The 26,999-nt window shown below is 37.2% G+C and overlaps 2 protein-coding genes across 2 annotated transcripts; one reads left to right on the top strand and one right to left on the bottom strand.

The window, feature by feature from the left end:
* The first annotated feature begins 343 nt into the window (after positions 1–343).
* Positions 344–10,946, top strand: Grip (Glutamate receptor interacting protein). Its single transcript, XM_077429413.1, has 20 exons — positions 344–370; positions 698–853; positions 923–1,151; positions 1,252–1,550; positions 1,633–1,972; positions 2,872–3,003; positions 3,474–3,683; positions 3,863–4,113; positions 4,184–4,473; positions 4,543–4,727; positions 5,753–5,869; positions 5,947–6,109; positions 6,177–6,549; positions 6,627–7,005; positions 7,532–7,687; positions 7,766–7,927; positions 8,316–8,888; positions 10,422–10,618; positions 10,700–10,798; positions 10,872–10,946. The coding sequence occupies exons 1-20, from the start codon at positions 344–346 to the stop codon at positions 10,944–10,946; spliced, it is 4,413 nt and encodes a 1,470-aa protein (XP_077285539.1).
* Positions 10,947–11,706: 760 nt separating this feature from the next.
* Positions 11,707–17,929, bottom strand: omd (integrator complex subunit 5 omd). The gene is made up of 16 exons (XM_077429740.1): positions 17,624–17,929; positions 17,374–17,524; positions 17,188–17,298; positions 16,929–17,119; positions 16,732–16,855; positions 16,487–16,660; positions 16,256–16,414; positions 15,884–16,187; positions 14,964–15,268; positions 14,666–14,889; positions 14,408–14,593; positions 14,207–14,323; positions 12,586–12,751; positions 12,384–12,508; positions 12,228–12,312; positions 11,707–12,152 (listed from the first exon to the last, which is right to left on the bottom strand). The coding sequence occupies exons 1-16, from the start codon at positions 17,867–17,869 to the stop codon at positions 12,016–12,018; spliced, it is 2,805 nt and encodes a 934-aa protein (XP_077285866.1). The 5' UTR covers positions 17,870–17,929; the 3' UTR covers positions 11,707–12,015.
* Positions 17,930–26,999: the final 9,070 nt, after the last annotated feature.

Here is a 26,999-nt window from a genome sequence, read left to right as displayed (position 1 = left end):
GTTGCAATATCCTATAAATAGTTAAAAATTTATTTAATTTTACTGAGGGCCCATATTTTCTAAAAGATAGTGGGGCCCACATGCCATCGGGCATGTTCGCTTGTATGGCCAGTCCACCACTGGGTGTATTTACTCTTGCTTTTCCGTTCACAGGTGTTTAAATCGCACACTTTTGGTAGCCAATTTATAATGTGTTCATTGATATCTATGATATGTATATAATGAGTTCATTGACAGCTTGTATTTAAATCGGAATCGTTTATAGAATCTATGATTGCTAATTATAAAGTAAGTGCCACACATTATGTATATTCCGATGAGATGAGGGAAAGAACTCAATGAGATGAGGGAAAGAACTTCTCAATGGAAGGTAGCATATTTGCTTCATAATTAATGGTTTTCTTCGTCTACATATTTCGGTTTATAACAAGTTGATCGTATTGGCTCCATTATCAGTTGTAACAGAGTAGGTTTGTTTGATATCGATATTATATTTTTCAAAAACATATTTTTAATATACATTCCTATATCTTTGTCCATTAATTCTATTATTCCCAAAGTATATATATACATATTTATTTTACCGAACCGAAAAAAATCTCGGTTCGGTTTCGGTTTTCGTTCCGGCAAAAATAACGGTTCTTCCGATTTTCGGTTCGGGTTCCTGGTATTTAACTCCTCCACATCAATCGCTCAGGTCACACTTCTCCCGAGCATAAACTTACACCAAACCACTTCAGGCATTGAAAATAATTCAAATCGCTTCATTAGCTCGTACGGTTCAGCGCCGCAATTTCCCAATCAGTTGCTATTGTCAGTGCGCGTTTCGTTTGAGCAATTTCCCCATTTCCTCGTGTGTTTCCTAATTTTATTTATATTTGTGGAGCGCTTCGTGTTCTTAATCCGCGGCGAATGATGATAGAAGCGTCGCCGGCCGCTCGGTCACAACCGACTGATGACAACCAGGACCGAATTGTCATCGAGGAAAAATAAAACGAGACACATCATTGTTCTAAACCAGACCTATCGAAAAAGTACTATAAACAAAGCAATACTTGAGCTCATTACTAAAAATAATCAAGTCTTGGTGGGATACGCTAGCGTTTCCAGACTTTTCACTCCAGATACCCAGAAGATTTCAGATGATCTGAGTTTTGACTTAGATTGAGCCAAGTAAACCGACGGGACTTTTGGCTATCTGGTCAGCTCGAGGCCCAAAGGTGTTTTCCAGGTGATTTAGTTTTCCGGAAGCTGTGGGTCCGGAGCTGGCGTCCACCCGCCTGGCCAGACCGACGCACCTATATTTAGAGAAGACGACGGCGCCGGCGTCGGCGTCAGCAAAACGACCAGTTAGATCAGCAAGACGAGCGCATCCACAGCGTCTCTGGTGGTACTTGCTTGTGTACAACGACAACACAACCACTACGATCAAACAGGATCCTGTCAACTCAGGAAAACATGACCCAACTGCTACGCGCCTCGCACACGTAGTAAACCCCAAATTAAAACATGTACCACAAATCGTACCAACCCCAACGTACTATCAACAAGTGAAAATGTGAATCAAAATGAAGTTAAATAAAGTGCTCCAACATGTGATCCAAAAACCGCAACCGAAAATGGACTCAATAGGTGAAGTGCCATGTTAGCAGAAACCCACGTTTCAATACTATGTTCTCTTCTCTCAAATTTCCCACGCTCAGATTTAAAAATTCAAAACAACAGTTGAACGGTGATGCTGCTTCGGAGAAGATAGGACCGGCGAGCAAACCGCCCAAAACGCCAATCTTGGGAGCAGATAGGAAAAAGAGACATCAAAGACGTAAGGCACTTCCTATCCAGTTGTTTTCGAACATTAGATTGATCTATTTGTATACACATCTCGCTAAAAGTAGTAGCAACACTCAAAAATATTGTAGCAATACGTGTATCTGCTTCGTATCAATTCTGGCCCACGCTAATGATGCATCTCGTATTCTTCAAAAATAAGTACTTAATTATTTCCGGTTTCTTTAAATAAAACTCACACGTGTCATCGACGTGTAAACTGAAGATGGAACAACACATTTGACTAAAACTAGTATCGGTCAAATATGAAATAATTCATTCGACATTCATATTACCTAGAATTATAAAACCTATGTATAACATCTTTATACGATCACCTTTTTAAATTTAGATTTTTTTTTAATTCGAACCTTAATTGTATCAGTGATTTTAAGTGTTAAAGTTTATCGATTTTATCTGACTTGACTGCTGAGACGGTTTTATACAAAATCGATTTTCCCTACCTATTTATTAGGGCGAAATCACACAGGGAAGAACGGCACGTCGTGTGCTTGGCTCCTCGCTGTGGGGGTTTTCCTACATTTCTTCATATATGGGATACACCATTATCGATCACTGTCAAACAAAGTGTTTTATCAAAAACACTCCAGGGGGTAATTTTTGGACGATGTGTGCTGGGCGTGCCATGAATATGTGCTAGCTATGGTACACTTTTTTCGCATCTAAAAAAAATCCATGTGCCGCGTTCCTTCATGTGTGATTTCGCCCTTTTTGTCCAAATGCATAATATACAGTGACGTCCCGAGACTATGTGCCGCCCTTAGGCAGAGTTCAAAATGCCACCCCCTTAAGAGATATACATAGTTGAAACGAATATTTTTTCAGAATTATAATATCATAGTTTATCATATAGCATCATATTTTTAAGATTAGAATATCAAAAATAAAATATGATCTTAATTCAATTCAATAAAAAAGAAGCAAGCACCACAGGCGAAATTTTTTTTCGAATTTTTGAGGAAGTCTAGAGTAGAATATGAATACAGATCGTGATTCAAATATTGCGGATTTCAAAACAATCAGAATTCGCTACCGACTACCACGATACTGACCCATTACACTATCAATATGGATCGCCTTATACTATTGATAGTGTAATATGCCCCAATGGGTCAATGTTCGAAGAAGAGTATTTTCAAAAGTCATACATTTTTCGTATCTTCGTCTAAGTTTTGTTATTAAAATACTTATCATTTCCTTCATTTCTACTGTAAATAAAAATTTACCATCATAAGAAACAGACTGTTGAGATCGACCGTCAAAAATGTGTGGTCATATGTCGATATAGCATGATCCATTCCAGATATAAGCCAAAGGAGTGCAGGATAATTTGACTCTACAGCCATTAATCAACAATTGAAACTTACTCTTTAACGTTTTTTCGTCGAACAGATGAAGAACAAGATTCTTTACAAGAATATTTATTGCTAACTTTATTTAAAATAAATTTTCCGCCTGTATTACCTTACCTGCCTATGCCTATGCTTATAATATATAGAAAATACACTGATAATATGTACATTTTTATGTATTATATACATATATATGCATAGTGACGCATTGTGAAACCCTGTCATGTTACTGTGGAAAACATTGCAATAAAAATAAAATAAATGTAATTACAGGAAGGTCAGAACCAGGTCTGTTGCCAACGATAGCGGGCTTTACCAAGGATTCAGCAGCCCAAGACACAGACAGATTCGCGCCTGGAGACAGAATCTGTAGCATAAATGGCATTGCCACAGCCAGACTCACAAACGATGAAGTCTTGGCCCTTCTGGACAACGTCGAAGAAAGGGCGTCCCTCGAAGTAGAATATTACCTGCCGAACTACGGTACGATAATTCACTTTCATAAACTCATATAATATTCAGCTGCGGTTATTTAAAATTTTGGCACGCGTACAAAACCTAATCAGCATTTGTTTCTACAGTTTTATGTATATTTTCACTGTGGCCATTAATAATCCACTTTAAAAAAACATTCAGTTAAAAAGTAATTTAAAACTTGACAGATTCTCAGAATTCATTATGCATTACAACAAAAGTTACACAAGTGAGCGTGGAAAAGGCGAACGGTTCTTTAGGAATGACTTTAAGAGGAGGTGAACTGAGCCGGAGCAATTCGGAAGACTCGACGAGGAGCTACGGCCTCGGCGGAATGAGGTCTTCGGGGCCATTAATCATAACGCATGTGCGATCCGGAGGACCTGCTCACGCTACTGCAAGAATTAAACCGGGAGATCGTCTCATCAAAGTCGACAATGTTAGTATTCACACAATGAAAACACCACAAGCATATTCGAGTACATATTAAAGCAAAATCTTTGTTTTAGATATCACTGGCAAATAAAACTTTGACAGAAACATATCAACTCCTTCAAAACAGTCCACCGATAACCAATCTGACTATCGAATACGATATATCAGTTATGGAATCCGTCAAATTCGCAACAGGACCACTGTTGGTTGAAATCGAGCGTGGAAATAATGAAAACCTAGGAATTATTCTGTCTAATAAATACTATGATGAGTACTACGGTGGTGGAAGTACTAGTTCTCAATATGCTGACGGATTGACGGGAATCTTTATAGAAAGTATCATTCCAGCCAGCATATCTGATCGGTATTCATCGTTTTACTATTGAAATGTATTTTTTGTAACGTTTATGGTAATAATTGCGATTGATTTCAGGTGCGGTGCTCTTCATCCGGGTGATCAGTTGTTGGCAGTCAATGATTTTACGATTGAAAATATGTCGTACACACCCGAAGAAGTGATGAATTATATAGAAAGCTATTCAGGAAAAGGTTTCACGCAGTTGCAAATTTATCCAATGCATATGATTGCGAAAACTTATAGGACTTACAAATCGAGAGGTATTCATTCAAAACTATCATTTGATCTACTGCTTGAAAGACTCTCCAATCTTCTTCCGTTCCTGAATATTTTGTTGGTTAATTTCTTTGGGTATCTGTAGTACTTGTTACTTTCACCTTGATTGTGTCTCTCTCATCTGTATACATATAATTCTTATTCACTTGTCTCTGTTCTGGATCCCTTTTTATTCCTATAGAAATCTTATTTTTATGATTGTGTGTGTGATATATGAGTGGAATTTTAATTTTCTCTTCCATTTGGGACTCGCAGGGATGTTTTGTATTTACAGCTGGTTCTTATATATTGGTGCTTGCTGTAAATGCAAGACATTCCATACTATGTATTCTGTTTATTTGATATTTATATTTGTATCTACTATTATTAATGCTGTTGTTTTAATGATTATATAAATGTCTTGTTTGTCTGTGCATATATTTTTCGACCATTGTGGCGCATTAGGGACTCCTATAATGCAAAAATGTTCCAAACTTAAATAAATAAATATGTAGAACTAAAACAATTCATCGTTATAAAGTTGACGCAACGCATAATCGTTACGAGCGGAGGAAACTAGATTGTCAAATCGGAATAATGATTATTTATTAATGTATTTTTGTCCGTATCATTTTATATTCTCTTTTCTATTATATTTTTGACCATTGTGGCGCTTAGGGATTAGGGTTTCATGTAATGCCACATGGTCCAAACTTAAATAAATAATTTGTCTGGTAGCATGCGCTCATAATTATTTTCATAATTGATGTGATGTATGAGTGGAATTTTGATCTTCTCTCTTCCATTTGGACCTCGTGGGGATGTTTTGTATTTACGGCTGGTTCTTATACATATATCAGTGCTGTCTATAGATCCAAAACATTCCCTACTACTGTATATTCTGTTATTTGTGTATTTTATTTTATTTTTTTCTCTTATTTTTTTTTATGTAGGCCATTGTGGCGAATTTGGTTCATCCTGTAATGCCACAATGGTTCAAAACTATAAATAATGTATTAACAAATTTTAGGTAAACAACCCGGTAGTCCAATATCTGGTGTTTCAACAATGAGCTCCAGAAAGTCTCACAAGCAAAACAAACAAATGAGACAAAGTTCATTGCCAAAAACTTACGAAATAGATTCAGGTAATGATACAATATTTCACTGATAATACCCAATTCAGTAGAATTTTACAATCACCTTTAAACTTAAACAATTCTAGAATTCATCCACAACAATTTCGTAACCGGAGTCGGCGTGTGTCGATCAGAAGTGTTATCATTACAATTAGACATTCCTCCCAATCACGACAGTGGCATAACAGTGTGCGAAGATAGAGAATTACTGCTGATATCTCACATAACCCACCAGTCACCAGCTTACAGGTAAATCAATCAAGCATAATATGCTCCGAGACAAAACATACAATGACCACAAATCCTTCTTATGTAGATCTGGATGCCTTCAATTAGGAGACAGAATTCTGTCGATAAACTCTCATCAGAATTTAACAGCCCAAGCAGTGAATGAGATCTTGCAGAAGCGAAACGATGCGAATAGCATGCGATGTTTGAACATAAAAGTGGAATTCAACATGGCAGACAATATTGAAGCGTCTAGTGGCATATTTAATGTTAAGTTGGCGAAAAATGGTGCAGGATTAGGTGTCACCATCACGGGTAATAAGCAGCATGGAAGCAATTCAGAGGAGCCGATGATTATATCCAATATTAAAATCGGCTCCGTAGCTTATCGGAACGGTACATTAGCCGTTGGAGATCAGCTCATCGCAATTGACTCACAACCGTTGAGCAATCTATCATTGGTAACCAAACGTAACTATCAATTATGAATATACATATAAAACGTAAGGATGGATAAAATTTGTATTGTTTTTGACAGGATGCGGCATTTAATATATTGCAAAATTTCCCTGATGATATTATAACGTTGACCATTAGAAAGTCTGACAAACTGAATAATTGGATCGATCTCCACGGAATGTCGTTGTGTGCAAATCATCCGTACAACGCGATGGACACGTCGAGTTCTATAAACTCTTCAATAAAATCCAGCATGACGTATACACCGGCCGTTCAATCCATGAGAGCGAATTATAATGTTGATAATCAAGACGATGAAGCTAGTAGCAAAAAAATAGATGATGGGTTCTATATTTTAGATATAGAGTTGATAAAACAGTGTAACGACACGCTCGGATTGACGATTGCCGGAAGCGAAGATGCAAATCAACCGATAGTTATTAGCGGTCTCGTTAAAGGTACTAATTTTATATTATATTATACATAGTTACAACCAGCAGAATAGACTAGTAGTTAGCATATAATGCTTTGAACAGAGTGGTCACAGGTTCAAATCTCACTGGTTTCTGCTGGCCAGACCTTGGATTTGTGACTCCAGGTCGATCGTTTCCTATCAGAGTTTGCCAATTTATCTGATTTTCATTGAAACGGTTCTAAAAAATTGGCAATCTTATCCATTTTCTCGCAAAATCTTGAGTTTTCAGCAATCTCGAATTTCGCTGAACTGTATAAAATGCTGCAAATTTACAAATTTGACCATAGATGTCTCTATGGATATTAATTGATATGTATTTATATGCTTTGTATAATATGAATAATATTTTTATCAAATATACGATATTTCTGGCCAGAAAGGCGCATTGGAGTTACCTGTTAGGCCTTCCTGGTATAAATTAAATATAAAATAAAAATAAAATATACTTTACTAGTTATGTATATATGATTAGTTTAAAATGTAGTATTTTATGATATATTATTTCACAGGAGGTGTAGCAGAACGATCAGGATCTGTGCTAGTCGGCGATCATATATTGTTTATAAACAAAGAAAACGTTCAGAACAAACCACTCTCTGAAGCCATTAACATTTTGCAAAACTCTCAAAGCAAAGTTTTCTTGAAAATATTGAGAAATTTAAAACGTAAGCTATAATATGATAAATCGCACATTTTTATTATTGTAAAAGAATTAATGAAAGCCAACTTTTGTGCTCATTCAGATGATTCTTCGAGTAAAGCCCAAGCAGAAGGTGAAACATTCGAAAACAGAGATTCGAATAAATTTGCGGCTAAGCCGCAAACTAGTCCCGGTTTGATGTCTATTGATAGTGCTGTCGAATCTTGGGATAGTCAACCTGTCAAATATACTTCTAACGAAGCAGGTAATCTTTTTGCAATAAAAGTTATACATATATGAAGAATGATAAAGTTGGTGGATGTAATGGTGAGAGTTAAGAAATACGGAGAAAGTAAGGAAATGGCAATGAGCGGGTTACGTAGCTAGAATGGAGGAAAGAAGTGCTCGAATGGTACCGGAGAGAATGTAAAAGGGTGCAGGAAAGCCACAGGAGAGATGTGTGAATGAAATCAGAAAAATGTGTGTAATGAGATGGATGACAGTTGCTGAAAACCGAGACGAATGGATACGTATTGAAGAGGCCTTCATCCAGCAATAGATGGCGAATGGCTGTGAATAATAATGATGATGATATATATTTATATTAAAATTAAAAGTATATACAAAATAGAGTATTAATTTTTTTTCTATAGGAAATAGACAACATGTGGAGCCGCACGTAGAAGCAATTTCTATTGATAGTAGAATATCTTATTTACCAACAGATGAAAACAAACTCCTCGCTTCCGGATATAAATTATCAGAATCGAAACAAATAGACGAGCTTCCAATGCCTAATTATAATTTTACAAACACACTGAGGACGTTCAAGTCCGATGCCATTTCAAACATGAACGCTTTCCTGGAATTGAACGAAGCTAAAAAAAAGTACGATGAGAGAAATAAAAGCGATAATACAAACTTGGACATGATCAACAATAGTGATGAAATTGAAGCGTTTTGTGCGAGCAACTCGTCGTATATGAAATCACCAAACGGAGCCAAAAGCGGCAATAGTCAAAATTTGCATTTGGATTCGCTATTTACAAAATCGCACATGAATAATCGTCTGGATGACGAAACCAACCACAACGAAAACAATCGCCAAATGACGACTAGAAGACAATACAATGGACAAAAGAACTGTTTAAACTTCGACAACTACCAGTTGCCCACAAACAACTATCAAATCGACACGCAAAACTATCACGACTCGGATATTTTAGGTAAACATTTCCCATCACTGCCTGAATATTACTTAATTTTTGTTAAAATGTATTGGGAAAATATCGGTGATGCCTCTTCCAATAATCACCTATTAAGTTTAATCTGATCGTTCCTATGTGCAACAGGAGATCAAGCCACAATCTAAAATACTCAGCAGTTACGGATTTCCGTCGGGTAATTCTGGTATGGTTATAAATTCAAAAATTTCGGTGTAAACGAATCTTTATAAACGTAGACGAAGCAATTGCACGGATTACGCGACTCTTTTTCAATGCTACCTGGAAAGGCTTAGCAAGTAGTATTCTTGTTTATTTTATACTTACAAAATGTACAACGCACGTCGGCGTTCTTCAGGCCCATGGCGCAAAAACGCCGATCGGCGTTGTTCAGCATTAACCCTTTGAGTGCTAACGTCTTTTCTGTTGAAAGTCCAACACACCAAAAATTTCGCCAACATTTCCAACTAGAATTATTTACAAATCTAATAGAAAGCAGTTAAAAAAATTGTAGCTAATCCAAACAAACCCTAGATAACTACCGATGAGGATTTCGGGTTTTGTAAAGGTGTGTTTAGACTCTCTAATATATCTTGCAACAATATAAAATACAAAAAAATAAGTCTATTGATGAATGTATTTTTCCAAAACCAGTTATCTTCTTCATTGTTGTTACAATGTAATGCTCACAATTTATGTAAATGCCCAAGCCACAATCTAAAATAATCAGAAGTTAGAGATTACCATCGGGTAATTCTGCTATGGTTATAAATTCAGAAATTCCTGTGTAAACCAGTCTTTATAAACATTGACACGGATTACACGAACCATGTTCAATGCATTTTTTTTTCAATGCTACCTGGAAAGGCTTAGTGGCTAGTAATCCTGTTTACTTTGTACATACTCAAAAAACAACGCCCAACGGCGTATTTCAGGCTCATGGACTTGTCAAAATGCCGATCGGCGTTGGTCAGCATTCAAAGGGTTAATGAATGTATTGTTTCAAAACTAGTTCCATCTTCTTCATTGTTGTTAAAATGTAATGCTCAAAATCTAAATGCCAAGCCACAATCTAAAATACTCAGCAGTTAGAGATTTCCATCGGGTAATTCTGCTATGGTTATAAATTCAGAAATTCCTGTGTAAACCAGTCTTTATAAACATTGACACGGATTACACGACCCATGTTCAATGCATTTTTTTTTCAATGCTACCTGGATAGGCTTAACGGGTAGTATTCTTGTTTACTTTGTACATGCTCAAAATACAACGCCTATCGGCGTTTTTAAGGCCCACAGACTTGTTCGCAAAACGGCGATCGGCGTTGGTCAGCATTTATAGGGCTAATGGAAAATTTTCTATGATCAAAAAAGGCAAAGCTCAATTATTACGGTATTCATTCGCTCCCTCTAATACCTTACCTACTAAATCTGGTTGTTGAAATACTTGAGTAGATTTTATCTTTTCATAAATTGTAAATAATAAGTGAATCGAGTGAATTTTTTTTTGTCTTTCTACGAATTTTAACAATTGCAGGCTTTTACAATGTGGAGTCTCCATCCAACAAAGGTACCATTCACCTTGTAACCCTCTACAAAGACGTTATATACGACGACTATGGATTCTCAGTATCGGACGGACTGTACGAAAGGGGCGTGTATATAAATCGAATCAGAAAAGGTGGCCCAGCCGATATCGTCGGTCTGCTGAGACCTTACGACAGAATACTACAGGTGAGTCGCTGTTGATTATATATTCTGACTTCAGTCAGTTACATATAGTTTCTCCGTCATATTTATAAATAAACTGTGCAGGTAAACGGAACCAGGACAGTGGACTTTGACTGTTGTCTGACCGTTCCTCTTATAGCTTCGGCCGGTGATAGGATTGAATTGGTCTTGCAGAGATTAAAGGTGAGTTTACGCAATATGTACGCATAGAATGGTTTGAATTCGAATAATACTAATCTGAAGAGTATCATTACAGGATACAAACTCTTGGAGTGAAGATAACAATTCAAACATTTTGGATGGAAGTAATATTGTGACGAAAACGATATGAAATATTTTAATGTACAATATGTTATATGATAGTCAAAATGGAAAGCATTTATCGGTTAATGAACTGGCGAAGTGTTTTTGTCGTACGTCGGTCTAAGCCATCTATAGGTGTATTGTGGGCTGTAAGTAATGGAACAACTCATTTCGTTTTATAATTTATAGTCGTAACTCATTGTTTAACCCTTTGAATGCTAATCAACGCCGATCGGCGTTCTGCCAACAAGTCCATGGGCCTGAAAAACGCCAATAGGCGTCGTATTTTGAGTATGTACAAAGTAAACAAGAATACAACCCGCTAAGCCTTTCCAGGTAGCATTGAATATGGGTCGTGTAATCTGTGTCAATGTTTATAAAGACTCGTTTACACCGGAATATCTGAATTTATAACCAAAGCAGAATTACCCGATGGAAATCCCTAATTGGTGAGTATTTTAGATTGTGGCTTGGCATTTAGATTGTGAGCATTACATTTTAACAATGAAGATGGAACTGGTTTTGGAAAAATACATTCATTAATAGACTTCTGTTGTTTATTTTATGTTGTTGCAAGATATATTAGAGAGTCTAAATACACCTTTACAAAACTCGAAATCCTCAGCGGTAGTTATCTAGGGTTTGTTTGAATTAGCTACAATATTTATACCAGCTTTCTATTAGATTTCTAAATAATTCTAGTTGGAAATGTTGGCGAAATTTCCAGTGTGGCGGACTTTCAACATAAAAGACGTCAGCACTCAAAGGGTTAAGCTATGAAACAAATTATCAAAAAGTTTAATGTATTTTTATTAGTAATTGACGAAACAACTGCTCCGCCACTTACAGCCCCGCCTATTAATATATAAAATTTAAATTATATAATAAATAATATTAACTTAAGGCAATTCACTGATTGAAATGTTCCAAAATGTTTTTAGCATAATGTTTGAAACATCTAGTAGTATATTTGTGTTCAACTTTAATTTAATATTTTGTATAGAAAAAAATCAATAAAAAAAAACGATTAATAAATACTAAAATACTTTTCATTAATAAATTCCAAAAATATTTCCATCATATAAAACACATCATATTCAAGGACTGTCCGTATTCAAAAACATCAACGGATACAAATGCCCTAGATTTGCTATCTTTTTCTGGATCAACACACGCAGCGTGTCCGTATACTGCGGGGGAGGTTTCGACAGGGATGGATCTCGCCAATGCAAACCTGAAAAAAACAACATTTACAATAAAAAACAAATCAATACATAATGCAATACAATAACAGTGAGATAATAACAACCTGACGCATCGCAAGAGAACAACTCCGGAGACGGCACAATGTCTCGTGTATAATTCCACACACAATCACGCAAAATTAGAACAATCTAAAAAGAAAATATTTATCAAACACAATAACATTAAATACAATAATAAATACATACGATCTAATCCATACCTCGATTGATTTTAAATGCGGTATCATTTTACTGATGTAGTTAAGCGGAGTAGGGAGAAGTTGTCCACGACACATAATGTCCAGCAATTGTATTGTAATTTCATTCAAATTTTCATCATCGCTTCCTATGCATTGAAAAGTTATACACATCAAATAAATTTATAAATAATTATAATTCACGATTGAGGGGGGTGCTCGGTACCTGATTTTGCACTGTATTGATGAATCAAAGTGGCTACGACGGCTCTCAACAAAACGGAACAGTAACACAGAGCTGGACGAAAGCAACTAATCAAACGAATGATGTGCCAAACCAACGGATATCCGTCGAAAACTTGCCTAATGTATAGCTCTCTTTCAATACTGACCTGTAAATATATTTTATTTCAATCGAACATACACACTCGCCTTTAAAGATCGCTCCGAAGCGACTAGTGTACTAACACAGATACAATACAAACAATACAAGCATTTATACAATGCGAATTCGTACAAACATCATCCACAGTGACATCTATGGAGAGATTTTTGCAGTATTTTATTATAGAAATTGGCGAACATCAAGACGCTGAATAACTTGAGATTTGCAAGAGAGATTGTTAAGGAGATGCCAATCTACAAGAACCGTTTCAATGAAAATCAAAAAAATTGGCAAACTCTGAAAGGAGACCATCAACCTGGAGTCACAAACCAAGGTCTCACCAACAGCTACTAGTGGGAATTGAACTTTGACCACTGCGCTCCAAAGCACAATATGCTAACCACTATGAAGAAATTTTTGTAGCATTTTATTATAGAAAAATAATGGCGAACGTCAAGATGCTGAATAACTTGAGATTTGTAAGAGAGATTGGAAAGGAAATGCCAATTTACAAGAACCGTTTCAATGAAAATCATAAAAATTGGCAGACTCTGAAAGGAAACGATCGACCTGGAGTCACAAACCAAGGTCTCACCAACAGCTACTAGTGGGAATTGAACCTTGACCACTCCGCTCGAAAGCATAATATGCCAACATCTATGGTGAAATTTTATTATAGAAAAAAAATTGGCGAACCCCAAGATGCTGAGTAACATGAGATTTGCAAGAAAGATGCCAATTTACCAGAACCGTTTCAATGAAAATCAGAAAAACTGGCAGACTCTGAAAGGAAACAATCAACCTGGAGTCACAAACCAAGGTCTCGCCAACAGCTACATACTAGTGGGAATCGAACTGTGACCACTTCGCTCGAAAGCATAATATGCCAACATCTATGGAGAAATTTTTGCAGCATTTTATTATAGAAAAACATTGTCGAACGTCAAGATGCTGAATAACTTGAGATTTGCAAGAGAGATTGGAAAGGAAATGCTAATTTACATAAACCGTCTCAATGAAAATCATAAAAATCGGCAGACTCTGAAAGGAAACGATCGACCTGGAGTCACAAACCAAGGTCTCGCCAACAGCTACTAGTGGGAATCGAACTGCGACCACTCCGCTCGAAAGCATAATATGCTAACCACTAGTTCGCGCTGCTGGTTATTGAATCTTATCACTCATTATGATAATTCCAGTTAATAAGATTTTAAACCAATATAATATGGGTTCATATATACAGAGTTACATATGTATAAGGTTCGAATTGAAAACAAACAGGTTTGCATTCGAAAATCGTTTCTCAGTACAAAATACAAAACGATATAAAAGGCGGCCGTGATAGCATCCGATAAAGTGTTATTGATTTTTAGATTTTCGTCGGAGAAAAGACAATAAAAACATATTCAATCACCAACCATTGTAACCTAACATACATACATAGTAAAATTTATAAAGTAACCTTAGTAAAGTCTTCATCAGGCCACGGCAACCCGTTATACATGACATCGGGCGACACCAATTCAACCAGAAGCAACGAAACCGAAGTCATAGCTTCCAAGCTGACTCCATTATCCTCCTAAAAACAACACAAGCACAACACAAATAAAGTAAAAAACATTTCATTCCAACAAATCAAACACCACACTCGTCCGAAACTCACCATACAAGACATCAAAGCTCCGAGCAAAAGCTCAACTTCTCGGCTCGACTTGGAAAGTGTGGCCACGTTACTATTCTTCAATTGCACTTCTTTAGCCTCTTCCTTGATCGGCTTCCGAGCACCTTTTCCGATTATTCCCGCGTGAAACACCGACGTGTGACTCTGCGTCAACTGAGTCAACGGACCCTACAACAACAACCATTGTTACAACCACGTAGAACAATCACAAAACATTTTACTAGGCGCGTCTATAGTGACCTGTTTGTGGTTTTGGAACAAGAGCAGCTCGTCTCTGCTCTTTTCAAAATTGGCATTGTTGTCTAAACCTTCCTTCGGAATAGAACCGAATATTTCAGCCTCTCTGAACAACGCCGTTTCTAAAATCTCCCGGAGAGCAACAGACCGAGCCACTTTACTACCGGCACAAGTGCGTCTGAATATTCTGTAGGCCGTTTGACTTCCTTTAAACTGCTTTATTATATCTATAATAACACAAAACAACAATAAATCATATAGAATAGCTTTAAATAATAATTTTATATATTTGTATGGTTGCCTTTCTCGTGCAAGCATCTGAAAAAATACTTGACGTTGGCCCTGGTGATTTTCATTAATATTTCAACACTGATCGGGATATTCTGACTGCTCGGTATTTCGATCAGGTCGATCATTGCAGCCATAGAATGACAGATGGACATTGAATTCAGCCTGTTTGCGTTCTCTAAGGAGTTGCCGAAGCAAGAGTAGCTCACGTCCGATACTTGTTCGAAAAATGCGCACGATAACTTCAATAGATTCATCTCGCTCACTTTGGTGATGGGCTTATTTTGTAAATAGACTATTTTGTTGAGCTTTTCCCATCTAAAAAATAAATTAAATACAAGGAAAAATATATAATACCCATGATTAAGTACATATGTCACAGTTGAAGTGTATTTTCAGTTGCAATATATTTTGACTAGTTGGTATATATTCCGTCTAACCCACATAAGTTGATTCATATGGCGAATTAAATTCCAACTGGTCAAAATATATTACAACTGAAAATACAGTTCAACTATAAGTTGGTAGCAGAGGTTAGATTTTCATGAAAACGTCACTCGATTAGTAAATTGAGAAGTCACATTTTTGTTATGAACATATTCTTCGAACTATCATAATACGGTACTATTTACCTTTATTCGTAATACCAAGCAAATATTAACGCACTATTGAATTCTAAAGCATTCGTAAAAACATCAGAGCTGTCAAAACTCAACTTTTATACTACAACTGACGCACATTGTTGAAAGTGTATTTGCGCTTGTAGAGATATAATTTACTAGTTGAATTGTATTCGAATATGAATGACCTAAAGCGCCAGTTGGAATATATTACAATTGAAAATACACTTTGACTGTAACACATACACCAAAACAGGTGGTTCTTAATATAAAGCTTTAGATTGGCATAAACATTCCACTTGTATTATTGTACCTTAGTAAAGTGGCAGTATTACAACAGTATCTTTCCAAGCAAGTCTCTCTATTTGACGACTTTTCATCGACTTCTTGAAATATTTCCGAATATGATTGAGCATTCATCGCTTCCCGTAAGGCGTTCTCGTGAGCCTGTCTCACTATAGTCAAGGAATTATCAGCTTGTTCGCCGACGTCTAAAGTCGCCCTCATCGATAACGTTCCCGATATAATTCTGACGAGAATAGCGAGAGTTTTGTCATCTTGAGAGTTTTGCAACAGGTAACTAACAGTATTGATGAATATACAAGACGATTGACAACCTAAAAATCGAAATATACATATAAATTCAAATAAAACGAACGTAATTTGAAATAAAACGACTTCATACTTATTAGAATCGTCACTCGCGCTATGGCATACTTCTCCAAAATTGAACCATTTAACAATTTCCTTCTTATATTAGCTATGTCAGACGCTACACTATCCAATAGTGGGATTTTTCCTTCGGAGCTACGAAGGTCGCCTTCCATTCTTTGCAGTAAATTTTCTACAAAATTCAAACAAAGAATTACTATCGCATTAAAACAAGCAACAATCGACACACTTGCGAGACGAATACCTAATAATTCACTGCAGGTGACATTTTTCGGGGCCCAATTTAGCAAAAGCAAAAAAACCGGAGCTTGCGCTCGTAAGCACAAAGCAACTATAGCACTTCTCGTACTTCCACTATCAAATCCGGGTATGCTCATTGTACAAACATTCAACAACTTATCTAACATTTCGGTCGAAGCTAAAAAGTACAAAGTTTTGTTAATATTGTATGCAATTTAAAAACCATACAATCAAAAATGCAATACTAACAAGCGATATTTATATCTTTGGTCAACGCTTTTAATACTACGTCTGATTTGGAAGCGAGTTGCATCAAATAGGGTACAATTGCCTTGCGTCTTTCGTTGTCACCGGATTCTATTTTTAAACTATCCTAAAATATAAATTGACGGTTTAAAAATATGCAATAATTCAAATCGGATAGTAATTCAAAATTAAATAAACACCTCGAACATATCTAATAAGGCTTGTCTTATTTGACCGAAATGAAGAGGAGACAGGTGCGCTAAGATTGTGACGACGTGGTCTATGTTTTGTGCCGATTGCTTTTGAAGAGCCAATTCGAGAGCCCGGGGAACGACCAGAGATGGGTCACACCTTCCGATGTACCCGACGACCCACTCGCACTGACTTGTACCTGTGAATTAAAATACATATGAAAACTTTTATTAAAATATTTAATAAAAAATATAAATTTATACTCACTGAGCATAGAATCAATGCAATTGACTCTATCGTTTCCTTCCAATCGGCTCAAACAAACTGTGACAACATTCAACAGGCATCGAACGGCTTCACAATTCTGCAGCACTGGAGCTATAATTACATTACACACTGATTAATAAACTCACCTTCTAAACAAAGTTGTGTCAACTATGCATATGATTTTACCTGAACAAGTTTTGTGACTACTAGCAATGTCTTTCAGCAAGTTTATACTCCACGGAGCCAGAATCTGCGCCCACGGTGCTTCCAACTCGCAAAGAGCGTTCGTGATGATGGACACGGACTCCATAGAAGGATTATTCGGACCGTTTTCATTCTGAAGAGCAAGTGAACGAACGGAATGGCACATTGTTGACAGTGTTGAGGTTATGTAGTATTATGAGTAATGTCGTGTTGAATAGTGAGTGAGGGTCACCTGAGGGTCTCTCCTGTGCGCGTCGACCGCCTCGTGGAAGACTCTGGCGAAGTATTCGAGCACGGCGTCCCTCGCGGCAGGACATCTCTTCAGGAGCCAAACGCCTTCGCAGCTGAGGCTCCCCGAACTGACCCCCGCCCCCGCCCCCACCCCGCCCACCCCCTCCCCGGCGCCCCTCACGAACAGTCGGACTCTCCGGAGGGCCGCGCTGGAGGCGCTCTCGCTCGACACCTGGGCAGCGCACATCGCATTCCAACCGACAACAATCGTTTGACAATTGACAGACCGAAATTCAACAATGGCGTCTCAGTTGGTCGTAATACAAATATATACACATCATACACATTGTAAATTTAATCAAAAAATAATCCTTTTCAAATTATAAATTGCTAATTTATATCTATAATCATAGTCAGTTTTGTAATAAAAATTAAAATCAAATATCATATAATCAGTTTTTTTATTAATTTTTTTTTTTTTACTAATAAAACATTTTTTTCTAATTATATTTGATAATAAAATAAGTAACCAACTCAATCCAAAAGTTGGTAGAAGTTCTCGACAAAGTCGACAAAGATAATTTAAATTTGTAAAATAAACATATCTTATAAAATAAACAGTAATTGGATTATTAGTCACATTGCGTTCGCCCAAAAGACAATTTTTGCCATGAAAATCACGAATACGGAATATTTTGCACTCGAGTTCTCGTTGGTATGATAGTTATTGTTAGTATTGTTACGTAGGGGTGGGTGGAGGCGGTCTCCGTGACGAGACAGAATGTTAAATTACAGAAAACGCAAATATCGGAAGGCAAAGATCGAAAATCGAAAGATCTTAAGTCGAAAGATCAAAAAAAAAAAAAAAATGGTGCATGGTAAACGGTACATACTCACTTAATTTGCGCGAGCAGGATACAACAGGAACAAGAGAAACATGCTTTTCCTCCCGTATTCTGCGCGCGCACATTAATTTGCCTTCCGATATTTGTGTTTTCTGTAATTTAACATTCTGTCTCGTCACGTAGACCCGGGTGGAGGATCCAAGTAAAAGGCCAAAGTCGTTTCACATTATTTATTGATGATTAGTTACACACACTGGCAGTGCTCAGTCCAGAATGTCTTGATATCGTCTAAGTACCGCCTTATAAGGGGCAGGTCTCTCAGGACATCTTCGACTTCCGATTTGTTTACCTATTGTTATGGTCACGTACTCGGATATGTATTCCCACGACACTCAGCCCCACGGTATCAAGGTATCGGTCACTTCTGAGAACTCCGCGGGAATGCGACCGAGTGCCGCTACTACGCCATTGTTTAGCTTACTTGCACTTAGTTTGCAGATAATCCTCGAAACCAATTATAACGGTCGCATAGTGTCAGGGATGCGCCTCGGCTTAATCCGATTGCACTTAAACGGCGGCTCTTCACTAACCTCTTATTTTAGTATACGTAACAGTATGATGGACTTTTCGGCTGCCAGATGTTCCGTTATAGAGATTTTAGTGACTTTTGGGCGAGCGCTTTGTGACCAATAATCACCGAACCAAAATAAACATATTTTTTCTCTTATTCATTTTCGTTTTTACTTTTTTTCTTTTATCGTATTATTGTTATGGGGCGTATGGAATGAAACGACGGATATGTTGCACGACTGTTTAATCTGATAGGCGGGACGAAAGTAAGGTAGCAACAGACAACTTGGCCGAGTTTGTCCCAACTCGGTGGTCGCAGGATGGTGACCGAAACTCGACCATGTCGTATAGCCGCCACATTGTCATGATTATTTTTGTTTTATTTTATTATTTATAGAAAGCTTCAACAATATTTCAGATGAATGATACGTTATCGTCGTCACCAAAAATGAATCAAATTAAATATTTGCTCTTTTATTTAATTACTAGTTGTTTTACCCGGCTTCGCTCAGTATTTGTAATATAAACAGCTTAAACATGGCCATTCTAATAGTAAATATTCATTTGTTTTTTTATTAAATTTATTTTTTTTATCGAAAAAAAAAAACATGTCGAATCGTCATAGAAACTGATTGGTTTTCGATTACCAACCAACAATACTTACAAAGTCTCTTTCGAAATTATATATGTATTAGATTACCCATAGTTATAGAATAACATAATAATAAGATTTATTCTTTATCTATGAGATTACCATTACATACATACGTGCATGCTAAAGGTCTGTTCATACCTATCCAGCACGAACCGACAGCAGCAGGTATCCTGCAAGTACGGACAGTATTCTTTGGTACATTTTATATGGATGCGTATAAATGCGTGAATGCGCATGCGCGAATGCAGTATGACTGCGTCCATATAGAATATACCAAAGAATACTGTCCGTACTTGCAGGATACCTACTGCTGCCGGCTCGTGCTGGATAAGTATGAACAGACCTTAATACAACGCAGTAATATAGATCATAAATTTATTTCTCATCGACCGATAATGTTAAGCTAGGGTTCAAAATTTAATAAAATAAATAATTCGTTACCAATTCGGCTTAGTATTCCAATATGGAGCCCTTTATTCCCAGCCTTGCAGATATGGTTTATAACATTATTCTTTAAATGAAATTTTGACGAAATAAGTTGTTCTACTACTAAACTTAAGCATGCTATTAGGGCGAAATCACACAGCGTGTTTATAGTTTTAAACATATAGAAAAAATGTGGCATCTGCGGTACCATACCTGGTACAAACGAAACATTTGAGTTGTTTCGTTGAAATCTATAGTAGTGTTTATCCCTGCTTGACAGTGATATATACTAAAACGACCCTATGGACCATTTTCGGTAAAATTTTATCCTTGCTTGACAGTGATCGATAACGGTGTATCCCATAGTTGAAGAGCTTGTCGATACACCGTTATCGATCACTGTCAAGCAATGATAAAATTTTACCGAAAATTGTCCATAGGGTCGTTTTGGTATATATCATTGTCAAGCAAGGATAAACGCTACTGTAGCATATGCTAATAGGAGCCGCTATTATACTTGGTTTTCGAGGATTATCTCCAGGCTAAGTGCAAGTAGGCTAAACAATGATTACCGAATTGGCTTAGTAACGGCACCCGGTTCCTTCTCAGAACTGACAGCGATAGCGTGGGACTGAGTGTCGTGGGAATGCATATCCGGGTACATGCCTAAACAATGGAGAAGTAACCGGACGTCGAAGATGCAGGGAGCGACCTGTCCTTTATAAACGGGTACTTAGGCGATATCAAGGCATGAGCTGTGCATGTATCTCCTTAATCAGTGCCGGCCCTACACCCAATGGCGCAATCGGGCAATTTAACACCCTTAGAAAAAAATTATAAAAACTGGATTACCATCATCCTTTTTCCCGGCCATGGAACCTTGCTACAGTTTCAGGCAGTGTAAGCAAAAGCATAGAAACTCAAATGTTTGGATATAATTCTTGTAAATTGTGCTGTTTTATAAAATTAAATACAATGAGTGTATTAATTTTACCTTGAACTTTATTTGAAAGAAAGACTTTTTAATTGATAAGTTCATTGCTAATAATATCAGACTTTGAATTCGTGGTGAGCTTAATTTGAAGATCGGCTTTTTCCAGTAGATTGTTTGAATAGAATTTGCCGAGTAAAAATGTAGGATCTTTGGCGGTCTAATTTTAATTTTAAAGCGCTTTTGGCGCATCGAGCGGCGCCCTAACTTATTTGGCGCCCTCGGGCACCGCCCGACCCAGACCCCCCCTAAAACCGGGACTGTCCTTAATCACCAATAAATGCCGTGAAGTGACTTTGGCCTTTTACTTGGATCCTCCACCCACCCCTACACAACACTACTATAGATTTCAACGAAACAGCTCAAATATTTCGTTTGTACCAGTTATGGTACCGCGGATGCCACATTTTTTAAAAGTGTCTAAGAAAAACCACGTCCCGCATCGCACGCTGTGTGATTTCGCCTTTAGTTCGTTGGGAATACTTAGTAGTGGGATAGGTTCGATCCGGCAGCAATTCGTCGCAAAACGTTATGTCGAAAACGGTAAATGGACTATTCGTCACATTGGGGTGGTCACAAAGACAATTTTTGCCATGAAAATCGCGAATACACAATATTTGGCACTCAAGTTCTCGTTACTGTGATAGTTATCGTTAGTATGATGGACTTTTCGGCTGCCAGATGTTCCGTTATAGAGATTTTAGTGACTTTGTGACGAGTAATTTGTGACCAGTAATCACCGAACCGTCGAAAACGCTACGGTTGGTGGCCAGTGCATAATTATTGCACAAAAGGTTCTCAGAAGATTCTTTATTTTGAGGTTCAAAACCAAGTGTAAGGCGAATAGATTATTAGACAGAAAACGATAACAGGATAAATTCGCGTTTTATGTAACCATTTAGTGTGACCACAATGATTTACTGCAACAATTTGTACAACGGTGGGAGTTTTCACGGGGGCGTTGTGCGTATGCGTATAACGAGAGCATGATAATTCAATAAAGACGATTCCCGCTCATTCAACGATTACATATTGATGAAATCACCTCTCACAGCGCACCACACACACGATACTTGGAGTGTAATTTGAATTGAATCATGGCAAAATCAATAACCAAGCAGCTAGCATTACGTCCCATGACTCGACTTCCGAGATTACTATTTATATTTATATATTTATGTAAACACGACGGACGGGAGCGCAGTTTACGCGTCTGCCGCTCATATTCTATTCGAGTCGGTTACGTCATTACATGAAACGCATCCTGTCTTTATACGATTGGAATTTTCAATGGTTTTATTCCCCCCCCCCCACTCCTCCTCCTCCCCGATTCTCGATGTATCCGACACCAACACGAGCGCAAGTTACCCAACGACTTATTTATTGATGACGTCAAGAATTTCGTTATGTTATTTTGCCGCCCACTCGCGGGCTCAAAACGCTGATAATACAATGACACTCTTCACTCTGCCGATTGTGAAAGGGACGGAAGATCAGTGTGTAAGTCAGTCGCGCGCAACATTTTTCCGGCGACGTAAAGTGTCATCGGGGTCGACGCACTTGCGTGTGTTCTGTCAATTGATGGGACAAAATGGAGGTTGCAATACGTGTGTGTAATGGTTTCACTTGCTTAATAATGTGGGTACATATGTGCGTTGCATTATGGCCGGCTAATTGATGTGAATGTTTGTTGACGCGTTTGATTGATATTGGGAAAATTATGTTGTGTTCGAGTAAAGTGTTTGTTTATTATCTTATATACATAGAAGTAGAATGCATAGAATGGACATTGTTAAGAGGACTGTACACCCGAAACCTTAATTTTGTTGCCGTTCCTTTCTTCAAAATATATATCGAGTGAATGTATATATATTGAGTGAATGCGACAGTTGCGCTTCGACCAGATAAAACGTATTTTAAATTGACAAAATCGAGGTTTCGTATTCTCCTATTTTATCCTCCGAAACTGGACCAATTTTTAAAAAAATTTCATCATCGATATGAGAAAGATATTTTCTGTGCAACAATGCGCGTATTTTTTTTTAAATCGACCGTTAAATAAGCACGCTAGACTCTTTTCGTGGGTATTTTATTGATGTTTGGCGGCTCCTAGCTCCTATAAAAAATAACTAATCAAAAAAATAAAACGATAGATGCAACTCAATGGTGGATATTCATAGCATATTAAAAAATAATTTCTCTAGTGCCATAATTGAGGAAGGGAGAAGTCTAATACGTCTGTATGGACAAAGCGCTGGTGTCCAGCCCTCTTAAAAAAAGTATCGTCTAAAAGCGAGCCATCGAAGAGAGAGACGGAAAGTCAGAAGAGAGACAAGAGAGAGAGAGAGATGAAGTTTAGCAAACAGTGAGCAAACAATGAACAAACTCTGCCGCGCAGAGTTTTTGTAGCAACATTTTTGAAGGCTGAGAGTGATTCTATGCATTCTACTTATATGCTTATATAATAATAATTGTCTAATGTATGCGTGCGTGTGTACGAACTACTTGCTGTTAACATCATGCTACGTCTCTCTTTCTCCACTTGGAATCGTATATCGTAGAAAGAGACGCGGCATATCACTTCATTCATATGAGTATGGCGCAATGGTAGCGTGTATGTTTAGCACCAAGTGATCTATAGGTTCGATCCGATCTTTTATTATTAGTTAAATTCAACTTATTCTAATGTATGCATTTAACTTCAAGTATTGCGATTTTTGATTATTTCAAGTCAACCAATTGTGAAACTTTTACGTTGTTAATTATTTTGAATATAAAATTTTTATTAATTACATAAATAAAAACGGCACAAAAATGTCAACTTTATTACTGACAACGGCGGTCAGGCTCCTCGACGGCTAAAAAAAAGTGGTTGACTATTGTCAATTTCTATTGTCAACCATTTTTTTTGCCCTCCTGCTTTCTCGGTCAATGCAGAGGTCTATTTTTATTTTATGGCGAAAACCTGACCGCCGCTCTTTATTTATTACACCCATTTTATTAATTTTAGGATATTAATTATAAAAAAACCAGCAGATTTTGAAAATGCAAATGGAAATTGATAGGTTTTTTAATGCAAGATTAAGTACGAAAAGTAACATTAGCAATTAGCATTAGCATTAGCGTTGATCTACAACGGGTATCTTTGGTTAGGGATAAGAGCAATGCTCGTATCCTTAGAGCATCCACAAGATTATTAACCGCTTCACTACGAGACAAAGCAAAGCGAGCATCAAGAGGAATGCGAGCTCCACACATAATAAAGGCGGGGTTCCTAACGATGGCCTTATATGCTGGTTCCCAAGGTCCCGAAAAAATCCTAAAAAGCTAACAAAATCCTCCCAAGATTTTCTTTTAGACACTAAAATTTGACACATAAAAAACACAGAAGCTCTTATAACCTCAATACCAAGGCCAATTAATGAATCTGGACCAATACCACGACGCTTAGCCGAAAGTATTTTTCTTCTGGCTCTTTTAACCAAAGATTTGAGGGATGTAAAGTAGTCGTTCCACCAAGGAGTAGAGCGCCTACTAGTGCTTCCAAACTCGGAAGGTTTCTTCAGCACCGGAATTGCGGTGCTGGGAATTATTGATCTCGGGATCAATAATTCCCAGGAAAATTAAACGTATAAGAAAAATATTTCAATTGCATATTTTCATATTTGTTCAATTGCATTTTGCAAACTCTCCTGATATTTTACGCAAAAAATTCTCCCATATTGGCGTTCTTGTTTTGAGAGTTTGACTACATTTTTCAAATTTTCAGTTCGCGTGGTTTTCATGATTTTCAGTGGAGCACAGAAAAGAAAAATGAAACCACAACAAGACGCATTTAATAAAAATATTTCCAAAATTTTTATTGAAAAAACACCGAAGAATTGAAGAAAGTGTCGAAACAATCAATTTAACTTTTAATTAAAAAAAGTCAGTCTAATTTTTCGAGTTACGCCACTGGAACCCCCACAACGGGAAGCCAAGCACACGACGTGCCGTTTTTCTCTGTGCGATTTCACCCTTTGCGCCTACCTTAAAAGGGCTGTATACCCGAAACCTTAATTTTGTTGCCGTTCCTTTCTTCGATATATATATTGAGTGAATGCGACCCATTAAATTAAAATTAAATAAGCACGCTGGACTCTTTTCGTGGGTGTAAAAAAGAGGCGATTTTATAGATGTTTGGCGGCACCTAGTTCCTATAAAAAATAACTAACCGAAAAAATAAAAGCACAGATGCATGCCAATGGTGGATATCTATAGCATATTAAAAAATAATTTCTCTAGTGCCATAATTGAAGAAGGGAGAAGTGTAATACGTTTGTATGGACAAGGTTCTGGTGTCCAGCCCTCTTAAGCACCGACTCTACCAAAGACATCTTGATTCTTGAGCTATAGAAATAGTAGCAAGGTTAATTTAAGAAGCATACACACCAGGCCAACTGAAACTAGTATAGAAAACAACCACAAACAATCAGACGAAATTGCATTAAAGTTGGAGCGGAGCAACTCCAAAAAGTGGTTGCTCCAGATCTCTGATATTATATTTATTTTATGTATTAATTGCATTATTTTTATCACCCCCCCCCCTAGAAAAAATCCATCCTTGGACTACCTTCATCCCCAATTAGTGCGGATAATCAAGGTTCTACCGTAGTAGCAAGGTTAATTTCAGAAGCACACACACCATGCCATTTGAAACTAGTATAGAAAACAATCAGATGAAATTGCATTAAAGTTGGAGCGGAGTAACTCCAAAAAGTGTTTGCTCCAGATCTCTGATATTATATTTTCATTGGATTTTAATTACATTTTTTTTATCACCCCCCCCTTTCTAGAAAAAATCCATCCTTGGACTACCTTCATCCCAAATTAGTGCGGATAATCGAGGTTCTACTGTAGTAGCAAGGTTAATTTCAAAAGCACACACACCAGGCCAACTGAAACTAGTATAGAAAACAATCACAAACAAACAGAAAAACAAACGAACGTAAACGATGGTTTGCAACTAACGCGCGAAATGAAAATTGATAGGTTTTTTAATGCAAGATTAAGTACGAAAAGTTATATTGAGCATTAGTATAGAAAACAATCAAACGAAATTGCATTAAAGTTGGAGCGGAGCAACTCCAAAAAGTGGTTGCTCCAGATCTCTGATATTATATTTTCATTGGATTTTAATTACATTTTTTTTATTACCCCCCCCCTTCCTAGAAAAAATCCATCCTTGGACTACCTTCATCCCCAATTAGTGCGGATAATCGAGGTTCTACTGTAGTAGCAAGGCTAATTTCAAAAGCACACACACCAGGCCAACTGAAACTAGTATAGAAAACAATCACAAACAAACGGACGAAATTGCATTAAAGTCAAGTAAAAAAAAAAAGAAAAGAAAAACAAACGAACTTAAACGATGGTTTGCAACTAGCGCGCGAAATGAAAATTGATAGGTTTTTTAATGCAAGATTAAGTACGAAAAGTTATATTGAGCATTAGTATAGAAAACAATCAAACGAAATTGTATTAAAGTTCTGTGATATTATATTATCACAGAGATCTAAAGATCTCTGATATTATATTTTCATTGGATTTTAATTGCATTTTTTTTATCACCCCCCCCCCCTTTCTAGAAAAAATCCATCCTTGGACTACCTTCATCCCCAATTAGTGCGGATAATCGAGGTTCTACTGTAGTAGCAAGGTTAATTTCATAAGCACACACACCAGGCCAACTGAAACTAGCATAGAAAACAATCACAAACAAACGGACGAAATTGCATTAAAGTCAAGTAAAAAAAAAAAAATAACAGAAAAACAAACGAACGTAAACGATGGTTTGCAACTAGTGCGCGGCGGGGCGGGGGCGAGGGCAGAGGCGGGGGCGGTCATGAAT

This window comes from Arctopsyche grandis, chromosome 4 (genome assembly GCF_051622035.1).
Source record: "Arctopsyche grandis isolate Sample6627 chromosome 4, ASM5162203v2, whole genome shotgun sequence".
NCBI lineage: Eukaryota > Metazoa > Arthropoda > Insecta > Trichoptera > Hydropsychidae > Arctopsyche > Arctopsyche grandis.
The sequence above is the reverse complement of the archived record's forward strand: the minus strand, read 5'-3'. Positions and strand labels throughout refer to the sequence as shown.